This window comes from Gymnoscopelus braueri, assembly GCF_963280865.1.
Source record: "Gymnoscopelus braueri genome assembly, chromosome: 12".
In the NCBI taxonomy this organism is placed as follows: domain Eukaryota; kingdom Metazoa; phylum Chordata; class Actinopteri; order Myctophiformes; family Myctophidae; genus Gymnoscopelus; species Gymnoscopelus braueri.
Genome location: NC_137614.1, coordinates 17,438,064 through 17,450,341, shown reverse-complemented (window position 1 = coordinate 17,450,341; position 12,278 = coordinate 17,438,064). Strand labels below are relative to the sequence as shown.

Here is a 12,278-nt window from a genome sequence, read left to right as displayed (position 1 = left end):
AAGTTAAACCGAGAGCAATAAATAAGATGGATGACACATCGGCACCGATGCTTGTCCTCATCCGTTGACAAAAGCCGTAGGCCCTGGGTCAGGCCTGGGCAATAGATGAGACCAATCACAATGACGTACAGTTCAAGTCGGGCCGTGAAAATTGATAGCAAATGTGAATATGATCCAGTGCTTGCCGGCAACTCCTGACAGAGATTTGCACCATGTGCCGAAGATTTACTGCCGCTTCTTGACAGAGAAGCACCAAATAGTGGCCAGATGAATACCCCTGGCACTCACCCCGCCAAGGATCATCTCTGGGTCCGCCATGGCAGAGAAACAGACGTCAGAATTCAATCTGGAGGCGCCATCTGTTCACAGATATCAGCACTGTCATTCGAGATGGGCTGCCCGTCAACAGTGGAGGCCTCAAGTTCACCTTGGCTTCAGAGATGCCTTAGACTTGGGTCTTATAAAACGTGATGGATGAAGGCTGTAAAGCATCAGCTGCACAGGCTCTGTCAAGGCCCACCCCCATGCAATCACACAGTGTTCATCATAAGGAATGCAGCGAGATAGTGCTTCAGCATCACCACACAGAGTAAACAACACTGGCAGCTTCGATATGGCTTAAAGGATGAAATCCACAGTGTGACATAAGCATGGCCTGTTAATTACCATTTTCTCATTAAAGGCTCGAACAGTATCGGCTAACTGTAACAGTCACTTAACGCTGCCTCAATGTTTTCTGTTACAGAAGATCAGGCCTGTCAACAAACAACTTCCAAAGAATCCTTCTGGGTCATTTTGCGTTCAATGAATCAAATCTTCCAATTTTCAAGGGAAATTTCCTAATGCCGAAAGGAACAAAATTGAGCTCATCTGCAATCTTTTAACAAGTAAAAAGTCGAGGTAAGGAAGATTTGAATAGGACACATTTGCTTCTTTGCATAATACAAAACAAGGTTTACAAATATTTCATACAAAAAGAAAGGGTATAGTAGCAATGTCTAGCTTCATATTCAATAACTGAACTTACGGGCAATGTGCAGACTGGCCTCTCTACTGACAATGGTGCCAAAGGAATTGGACGCCAGGCACTGATAGATACCGGCATCTTCCTCTTTGTTCAGATGGCTGATGTGTAGGTTGCCCCCGGTGAGAGAATAGCGTGACCCTGGTCTGGGCACGATGAAAGAATCGTTCAGCTTCCACCTGTGAAAGCAAGAACACGACACAGCTGAACCAGTGTGCAGGAAGGGTTTCATAAGAAGTCAGCCATTCTGAAAAGATGTTGCCTGCATTAAGATGTTTCAAGGTAAATATGTTTTTGTTTGGAAAGACCTGCATTATGAGCATGCACCGAGTTCATTTGACACTCAGGGTTTTGCTGAGTACTCCCAGACTGCATAATCTTTGTCACATACTGTACTGTACTTTCATCAACATCAAACTGCAATGGAAATCCCATGGACATTATTCAGAACAAAGAATTAAAGCATTCTTGTGTGCTTTGCAGCAAAACAGCAAATATAATTGAAGAGGGAGATAATCAACAAGGCATTGTTCACTTGCAATGATGTTTCATTCATATCTTACACAAGATGAGACAAAATAAGTGAATATATATATATATATATATATATATATATATATATATATATATACACACACACACACACACACACACACACACACACACACACACACACACACACACACACACGTGTATATATATATATATATATATATATATATATATGTGTATTTGTGTGTTCGTAAAATCTTTCATCCCCTGTCCTCTCCGTTGCTTTCAACAAAAGCCATTCTGCAGCACCATGCAGGAAGCCATCCATGCCGTGCTCAATCGAAATCCCACGTGGCGGGAGGCCCTTGCAACAAGAACCATAAGCCTTCCCGCAATCATGGTGATTATCAGACAGGAGGGCCAGGCACTCAGTCTGCTCAAACAAGATAGCTACACATAGGACAAGGAATAACAGTGGTTTTGATTAAAGGTCATGCTTTTGAGAACATGGGATCCGAAGCGAGACCAGAAGGACTTAAGTGCTGGCAATCAAGGATGACTACAACACAATGTGACCGTCTGTGATGCTTTTTTGGGGCGATGTACTCCACTCTCTCTTCTTTAAGGCATCCAGACAGAAGCTAGTGACTTGATACTAGCGCAACCAAATGTAAAGGATTGTTTGCAACAATGCTTGAAGTTACATTGTTCTGTGAACCATGGAATCCTTGAGTTCAAAAACGTTCTGAATATATTCAGATACAGTACGTGTCATCACTTCAATACGTCCTTGAAAATGTCTGCATAGGCAAAGTTATTGTGCCAATGGCTCATTACTCATCATCAAAGGGGAAAGAAAACCTGAACAAAGACTAGTATAAAAACAAAAAAGGCCACCTTTGTGAGAAGAGGCACAGGAGAAATTGTTTTCCACCAAGGGTAAAGGTACAATTTGGTTGAATACACATTAGCCCCTCTGCACTGATTGGACTTTCACAAGCCTTGAGATGAAGTACTGTAAGCTTGAGGTTTCCATTTCTGTCCTCCTACAGTATCAGTAGTGAAGGTTTGATTGGAGGGAGAGAAAATGAGAGAGAGGGAGGAAGGAAAAGTGGGGTGGGTGGATGGGTGGGGGGCATATGCAGCGGAACAGTGTTCAACGGCAGATTGGCTGATTAGATTGATTTAGAGATTTGCTGTTGCAGCTGGATCAGGTCCAGGAACTCCAGATGAGACAAATCAAGGGGGCCACAGTGACAACTCAGAGCGGGGGGCTCTCTGTGGTGCCGGCCATTGGGTAGTCTTAGATAAATTAATTTGTCCTTGGCTCCCCTGAAATAGAGCTGCCTACTCTCTCAGCAGTGAAGAGCCACTTGCTGTCCCCGCTGCAAAAGGACCACAAAAACTTCTCTAAGCCTGTTTCCAGTACTGATACAGGTGACCATAGAGGTTGCACATGTTGGTTTGGCTTTGGCAGCCACAATGATGTCCAATAAGCAATAATAAAGGAACTAATAAGCATTGCATGAAAATATGATATTGTAACAGCTTGCGATCAATCTGAAATCCATTTGTAGCATGGTGTGTACTGTAAGTGTCACAGTTGGCGGCACTTGCTGTAATTAAAGAGCTAATTAAAACCAAATGTTATTATATATGGAGCTCGGTACACTCTCAGAAGAAGTTGAACTCAGAAGGACAAAATACTTGCAGATTCGTTTCGTACTCATAAATAGCCTCACATTTTAAGTTTCTTTGTGCGTGTGTGTGGTTGGGGGCCTATAGGCAGTGAAATAGCGACTGATTGCTTAATAAGTATTCCGGCCGATCCAACTGATAAGATCTTGTACATTCATTTCAATTTGTGCCCATTAGGCATAACACCAAGGATCTTCAAGCTACATTAACACTCGAACATGCTGATGTTATGAGGGATCGTTTCAACCTATTACACATTAAATGCTTGGCTTTGCAATTTGCATTTAATTACACTGACAGTAGTACAACAGCTATGTGGCCCCATTTGATTGATTGTGAATTAATAGCTTATACGCCCGATGTGCTTTAAAGCAAATCATCGTTTGTCATTTGTTTCCATTCGTCAACACTTAAGCGGCAGAACTACTGGGCATCACTTTGTTCCTAAAGCGATCGCCAGGGGACCACTCACATTGAGGGCCTGAACACCAAACAAGGACGTCAACAAACAGGAAATGCCTTCCTTCAGCTCAATCCATCAAGTGATTTGCTTATCAAGAACTGATAAGCCCTAAACGAGATGCCCTGTACCGCCGTACAGGGCATACAGTATATCTCTGCAGCCTTTAGCAGTAGCACTAGATGTAGGTTTATTGTACTGGGCTTGGATCAGCGATAGAAAAGGAAGCCTCTTGTTAATGGCATAAGCACGGTAATGTGGGATTGATTTATTGATTGATTACTTTATTATCAAGTTTGTTATTCAGTACGGTAAAACAGTAAACAAAGCTATGTTAAAAGGATAACACAAAAAGCCTTGGCGCCTTTTTTCCATAATGGTCCATTGTACTCAATTCATCAACAAGACATACAATACAATACATTACATATCAGTACAACATCAATAGCAGCAAAATATATATTTACAGAAAAAAGGGAAAAAAGGGCTCCTTCCGTGGAGCTCGCTGAGGGAGTGTGTTGTTTGGCTCTCTGGGAGCAAGCTGGTAAAGGATATAATTCTAAGTCTAATTGAAATTTGAGGACAGCCGTGTTTTAGGCTAGTTTTTAGTGAGGATAGCGAATCGCGACCTTAAATGGCTGTTGGTAGGGCATGTTTTTGTGGCAGCCTTGTAGAATGCATTTTCCCCATGTTTGAGCCGAATCTAGGGGGAACTAGGTCAGAGGAGCTCCCTCTGGTGTTATGCCCATGGGCATCTCTCACTCTAGAGAAGTAGTTAGGTAAATTACTGTTCCTTTGAGTATCTTAAAGACCAGGCCCATTGCAAGTTGCTGTCTTCCACCTTGAGCAATTCCAGCCTTGCAAAGTGAGCTGGGGTCAAGTGAGTCCTGGGTGGAGAGGCCTTGCTTGCGATTATATTGTCACCGACTATGACCATAACGCCCTGGGGCCTACTGAATTTGGCACTGTTCTGTCACTCGATCTCTGATCCTTGTGTATTGTGGTTGTCGAGTTTCCTTGGATCTTTCAACCGGTCAGTGACACTGGTGACAGAGAGCTCTCACACTGAACCCAACAGAAGATCAATGTCCGCCTGCCGACGCATATATACAACGGACGGCAATTGAGGAGAATTAACTCATCATTCTCAAGTTAACAGCGCCTGACAGTGAAGCTAAGTGCTGCGGGCAGTGAGCAATAAGGTCCACAACCCCCAACCCCCAGTTCTCCCATGGCGATAAATCAAGGCTCACTTGCTTTCTATACACTAAATGTTATACAAGACAGCTCTGGGGATATTACCTTAGGGTTTCAAGATACCAAAACAATAAATAAATAAATGAATAGAAATGGCGCTAGCAGGCATTACAGTACCTGTAAAAAGGTGGTGGGTGTCCCTGGGCCTCACAGCTGAAAACCACCTCCCTGTGGCTCTCGCTGGGGTGGAGGGGAAACACCACACTGCCAGGCTGTTTGGTGAATACAGGCTTCAGTAAGACTCCGCTTCCTGAGGGGAGAAACACCAACACGTTATCTTTGATGTCCACGGTCCCGGTAAGGATGCAACTCCTACAACCAGGAACCCTTTGGCTTTGTGAGGTTTTCTACATTCTACGTTTCCATTTGGCTGGTAACAAAAATAGATGATTCACCGCCTTTTAAGTATTGAAAGCTGTGTGGAGGATGCAGAGAAGAAGAAAAGAGAGCATGACTCGCACAACACGCAGTGTGAACCAGTCTAAAGTCTCAGTTTGGCATGGACCCATAGGGCATGGAAACATAGCGCAAGAGTATTATTCATAAGAGTTTTTAGATCCCTGAAGTAGTGCATAATCAGATGGTAACCTATATAAGACTTTAATATAAACTGTCTGAAAGTATAAAGTTGTCAACAGGCACAGCAGCAGTAGCACCATCATGTTCGGCACATTTTCATCTGAAGACCGTCTTTCAGTTAAATCACTGCGTTCCCATGGGATGTCGCCCAATAAGAAGTCTCCAAAATGGCAAAACAAATTTCAAGAGTAATATGGTCCCCAGCTCATTTCAGTTGTCAAAATGGTGCCCTTTCGGTGTTAGACAAGGAAAAAATGAAACAATGCAAACAGTTCTCTCTCTCTCTCCCTCTCTCCCTCCCTCACTCACTCTCACTCTCACACTCTCGCTCTCTCTCTCTCTCTCTCTCTCTCTCTCTCTCTCTCTCTCTCTCTCTCTCTCTCTCTCTCTCTCTCGCATATTTCCTTTCTGAAATCAGTCTGGAGCAAACATAGTACTGTGCTCCATATACAATTAATTAGTTTCTCAATAAATTCCCTGAGTTGTTGGGAAACCAAGGCATACACATTACTAAAACATTAATCTAAATTGTTAAAGTTAGGCCCCTCATTGTAATTTGTTTTGCCCCCCCCCTCCGCTAAATAAAATGTACATCAAGTATTGCATCACATATTTGCAATGCAATGATTGACTGCATAAATTACACCAATGGACCAAAATATTTACTTTATGGCATTCAAATTGTTGATAGATTGCCTATATAAGAAAATATCTCAAACTAAATTCTGACAATGAGGGCAGCAGCACATCTTCTGTCACATTCCTTTCCCAGTTAATTAGAAAGATAAAATAGCAGATGCATGTTGCACAGAGATGGCCTGCAATATTTGAGCAAAGAAACTAGTGACCCACAGGGCAGTCGACATTTCTTCGGAATAACATATTTTGGTAGCCAACAGGGAATTCATTCAGCTTCCTGGAATGGGTGCCTTTGCACTCCTGTAATGGCAGAGACGTAGGGAGACAGGTGTGGTAGCTAATTTGTATGGAGGAGAGCTATGCTATTCAAGTCTTCTCTGGGAGCACAGGTTTATCCTCAGGTCTCAAAAATAACTTGGTGAGAAGGGTGGAGCTGTTTGACGAGGGACCTTGTACACTGATTGTTCCCTTCTCCTCAAGGATAAACCTCACAGAAAGTTATACAGAAATGAAAGGCTGCCTAATTATAGTAGTGTTTGTTAGATGAAGCGAGTGTCCCTCGAAGCAGTGTGAGTGTTGAATGATTACCAGAAGAAGACACTTCTTGTTGGGTAGTCGCTACTCAAACACACACTGTACACCAACAATACAAGCATGTAAAGCCTCTGGTAAACATGATCGTGTGATGAATTGATGTTGCGCTACAGATGAGTGTGAGCCTGAGTGCATTGATTAATGACGCTAATCAATACATGTGCATTTGCCTTCAGAGGACATGGATTAGTCATGACTACATTCAAATATACGTAATTTTGAAAAGGCTTATTCATTTGGCAGCCTCAACGGCAAATCTGGCCCTTGAGTTATGAATTAGCCCTTTGATTCTGATTAATTCTAATAACTACACTTGTCTTTTTGTCAGAATAAGCCTTGTGTAATTTTCCAAAACCGGTTTTGAGTTTTTCCACACCCTGCGAGGTCTACCATTTTAATATACAAATGTCATGGTACTGAAATGGTCTCACTTTTTTAGACGTATATCCATGTGAACCCTAACTACCACACATAGAAAATAATAACTACTGTAAACCTAATTATACCACAAAAATCCATTGGGATTTATTTAAATACAATATAAGTAGCCTGAGCCATGTGGCCCTTAGGGCAGGAGCTACAGTATCTCCTGTTTCTGTAGCATGAGGCGGGGGATGCCATTATGTACAAATACACCCCCTGGACATGAATGACGTTAGTATGTCGGGGGGACTTACCCCCTTGGCTGAGTGCCAAGCAGGGAGACATTGGGTCCCATGTTTATAGTTTTTGGTATAAGGCAAGCCATTACCTGGCAAAGGGATTTAACCGAGCCCCCGGAACCGAGAGGGAAAAGTGAAGCTCGAGCAAGTGCAGCCAGGGCCCAATACATGAACGAGCTTCGACCAATTAAACGGTTTCGACCAATGGGTTCGACTCACAAGCTTGCGCACGGGATTGCGCACGGAGGTGACACTACGTCGCATGCGAGATATAACTCTATGACGCGAAACGACGTGGAGGAGCCCCGTTCATCATCGTCCCAAACACGGAAGTAGGGGGCAAAAGGGAGTATGCGCTGCATGGGCGAGCAACTCCATAGAAGTGAATGGGCAGGGATTTCCGGTTACAACTCTAGTTATTTTTCATAACTCTATGGGTTGAACCCTGACCTCCACGTCTCAGGGTGATCACTCTAACCACAAGGCCACTGAGCTGGTAAAAAAAAATACAATATAGTTCAGTTCAGTCAAATACCTTCACTATAAGAACAGTGAGCTACTGTAGATAAGCAACATTTGAAGCTGTGAAAAAAATTTGAACACTTTTTTTTTTTTGGGTTCGGGAGAGAACATTACATTATTATATTACTATATTTCTGTAAATAAATAGATTAGAAAACTAGACACAGAAAATCCATGGCCACTGCCCTTGGCCAGTTTCTTTATTTGTAACCTGTCTCCTAAAATCTTAAAGCAAATGAATAGTAGTTATACTTAGAAACAATCAATCCTTAAGCTTATCCTTAAGATGCATGACTTTATTATGAATTTATTAAACATTTTGCAAAGCGTTTTTGCCTATGATAGCTATGAGTACTTAAAACAAACAAGGGCATAATATATACAGCATACCCTTATCCATATTGCAAAAGTAAACATTCGCCCAATGAACACTGTTGTGTGTGTGTGTGTGTGTGTGTGTGTGTGTGTGTGTGTGTGTGTGTGTGTGTGTGTGTGTGTGTGTGTGTGTGTGTGTGTGTGTGTGTGTGTGTGTGTGTGTGTGTGTGTGTGTGTGTGTGTGTGTGTGTGTGTGTGTGTGTGTGTGTGTGTGTGTGTGTGTGGTGTTTTTAATCAATTCCAAAGTGCCTTGTGGAGTGCAAAGTTAACTCAATACTCATTTAATGGGAAATTAATCAACGTAACTGATATTTGGCCCTAGCACACAAGTTACAGCAGGGCTGAACCAACCTGATCTTTTGGCAACACCATGGCAACGGTTATTATTACGGTGAATAAGTGTTAGAATAATAGGAAGGGATTGAGCTCTGGGGGCTGTGCCTGAGGGATCAGTTCAAACTGATGCAAACTCTGTGAAACTCCTCCGTTGCCCAAATGGGAATGCATGTACTGTAGCGTGTTGCAGGGAAGGGGTGGAAGGGGTGGAATAATTTACAGGCCTACTCTCTGGTATTCTATGTGCAACACAGGGTTCCAGCATTATTCGGTTTTAAATGCTCAGGCCTTTGAGCGGATTTTGAGGAACAGTGTTGTTGTTTTGTTGGATTTTTGTTTTTTGTTTTTTTACCAGCACAGTTGAGTCATATAGGCTTAACTTCTAAGAGTTGGAAATGCTTCTGAGCAAACATAATAAACAACAACATTAAACTGAATGTTGGCAATAGAATGGGTCTTGCTCCTTTTAAGTGTCTGAAATGAGATCTGAGCGAGGAGTCCAGAAGTCATGTTGGATTCAGAGTGGTGTTTCAGCTGATGGCACGCCTCAAACCGGAGCATCCCTTAGAACAGACCGCCAGCCAGCACACTGATGGAAAAGCTCTCTATCAGAGAGAGGTGGTACTGATTCAGAATGCTAACAGGAAGTTGACTGCACAATGCCGCCAGACACAGATGGAGGTCATTATAAGAGTGCCTTTATTTTTATTTTTTTCTTTAAAAAAAAAAAGGAAGAAAAAGAGAGAGACCACCTCCACTTATATCTGTCACCTGCTGCCAAACAGTGATATGTGTGTGGCTGGGTTCGAAGGCTTCTCCAGACAACACAAGACTCAGCATCGAAGCGCAGAGTGGAGAGCAAAAGCAGCCTGTTTTGGAAGCCGAAATAAAAACTAATCTCAAATTCAATACTAGCTGACAGCAAATGAATTCCTCCAGCTTACCTCAGCATGTATAAACAGGCACATGGGGAGCCAGCTGTGGGGGAGGTATCGGTCGTTTGTGAGGTCCCAAATCCATTCGCTCCAGCTCAGGGTTTTATGCATCAAATAAAAAAAGCCAATCTTGCTTTTTAAAGCATCTTTTCCTTCTGTCCAGGCTGATAAGGTGCACCTTAAAGGTCTCTCATTCAGGGGCTTCAAGGAGGGTTGCAGCTGAGTCGTGGAACGGTGGTTTGATCATGGTTGGTCTAAATGCTTCAAATATCGATAGGGAAATATTTCAAGGGCCTTCAACAGTCAAGTAATGAAATTAAGCAAGTGAACTGTGAAAATGCTGCTTTAGACACAATGTCTTAGAAAGAAAAACAATGAGAAATCTCAGCGCTGTGAGATTGTCTTATACAATACTCAATGGCCCGCCCTAATGGATTGTAAATAACAGTTGCAATGTAATGAAATAAAACTAAGAGTGTAAAAACCAGCTAACTGTACCCAATTGGACAAAAAGTGGTTTGATACGACCGACACAGTCATCCTTAGAGCCAGACACTCTCATCTAAATGTTACTGTAAACTGATATTATTTGTGCCAAAATTGGAGGAGGGTATATACTGTATATTCACTGAAGGATTAACACATATTGTAAGGAACAGCAAAAACGCTTAAAAGTAAGATATAAAAAACAAGACATGACTCAGTCATGTATACCAGCATGCTAACGGACACTACGCAGCGCATATGCAGAGGTGTAAAGTAACTAAGTACATTTACTCAAGTACTTTACTTAAATTTTGTCGTATATATTACTCTGTGTCACAGCGATTTGAATCGACGGCAGGCGTGTATAGTAGCCTTAGAGGCGAGAGGCGTGTCTAGTACCATAGCTTGGGAGGACGAGACCGCCCGTTCAGACTAGAGTATGGGAAAGTATCCCCATTGGCTTAAAGGACAGCCAATGATCGAAAACATGTCGAGAATATGTCGAGAAATGACTAGTGCTGAGTCTCTTTGTAGACCCGCATTGCATGCTGGTAAAAAAAAGAAGGATGACTAGCGGAAAGGCCATAAGAGTCACCAAAATCAGTAGGGTTTACCCTCCGGGGAGTTTGAAGATGCATAGCAAATTCTCTAGAAATCCAGCCAGTATTTTTCAGGATATCTTGTTTGAGAGTATAACTGTGTGCAAGTGGACATTTTGACCTATTTTGGCCTAGAGAAAAGGCCATGGGTTCCCTGAAATCATTAGGGGCCATCCTCTGGGGAGAATGCAGGTGCATAGTAAATTCCATATACATCCAGCCATGGTAGTTTTCGAGTTATAGTATGTTGTTTGGGACAAAAGTCATTGAATGAGTGACCTCAGCATGACCTCAGCATCCAGTCCAGCCACTAGTGGAGCTAAAAATGAAAAATATGAATAATATATAGCGGCACAAAGGAGGCCAACTAAATGGTTTTCATGAAGGTATTATTTACAGGATTTGTAAGGGTTATAGGGTTATTGAATAGCTAGTTAGGGGCATTTTGTGACACTTAATAAACTCAATGAAACTTAATGAATCTTTCACGGACTGAAGATATAGTCTATGGCCACTCACATTTGCAGCCTACCATGTAGAATCCTCAGATTGCACAAATAGAGGCAGATGAACCATAAGGGTCCATTTGGTTCTATTTGTACACCCTCAGAGTTAAATTAACACTGAGGATTTTACTGTGTACAGTATATCCAATTGTGTCATACCATTTTACACTTAATCAAAACGAGTATACATATCAAGCACTGTTCCATTCCCTGTGTTCCCCGCATTCAATATCATGTTCACTGGGCAAAAAGCATTGATTGAATGCAACTCCATGTGAACGAATAGCAAATTAAAGATTTTCTTTTTTTGTGTGTGGTTATGTTCTCTTGCTGTTCCCTCTATTGAATGGCTACATAAACCCAAGAACATATTGCTGTTGAGAATGCCATTTATCATCTAATTGGAGTAATATCCCTACCTTTTCCTCTCCAACATTGCTTAGTAGGTTATTTGTCACTTACCAGCTGCCGTCGTCTATAGTAATGGGAACATTCATCATGGTTTACAACAGTGAAGTAATGTAATCCAAACATACTAACTTCCAGAATGCATGATTTGACCATTTGGGGATTTGATTTGGCTGGTGGACAATAGGCAGAGTGTGATTATACTGTATGGATCTTTTTGCTTGGTAAATACTGTACTTACAATGCAGTATGAGACAAAGTCAACAGCAAGTGTCCAAATTATGTATTATGTTTACTGATGGCAAGCTTAACATCTTTATCACTGCCTATTTGCACTGTATGTGTAAGTATCTAATTAGTGTGATGAGGATGTGTTATTTTAATATTGTTCCTTTGTGAGAATAAATCCTAAAATGGCATAATAATTACTGTCAGTCATTTAGTTATAGTTATAATAGAATTTTCCCATTAATGCATATGAGTCAGACTTTATAGACTGGTAAATTTGGTACTGTATTAGAGATTAACAAAAATACAACATACCAAAATGAAAGGGCTGTAGAATACTTGCTATGATAATAACGTAACTATTCATTTGACAATGTTGTATACAGGAAACATTTCTAGGTTATCTCTCTGTGTATGTAAATTCAGACTTTTGCATACACGCTATTCTCAATGCTGGATGGAGCAAATATAACATAAA

General features: G+C 41.7%; 1 protein-coding gene across 4 annotated transcripts in view; it reads right to left on the bottom strand.

The window, feature by feature from the left end:
- Positions 1-12,278, bottom strand: part of cntn3a.1 (contactin 3a, tandem duplicate 1) — a 116,015-nt gene that overhangs the window by 83,898 nt on the left and 19,839 nt on the right. For 3 of the 4 annotated variants that reach the window (XM_080444649.1, XM_080444651.1, XM_080444650.1), the window contains exons 3-4: positions 5,049-5,181; positions 1,028-1,203 (exon numbers count right to left, since the gene is read on the bottom strand). In XM_080444649.1, the coding sequence (XP_080300775.1) occupies positions 1,028-1,203; positions 5,049-5,181 (309 nt within the window). Of the gene's footprint in view, positions 1-1,027; positions 1,204-5,048; positions 5,182-9,582; positions 9,708-12,278 lie in introns of those variants that run through there. The other variant, XM_080444652.1, reaches the window with a different exon arrangement.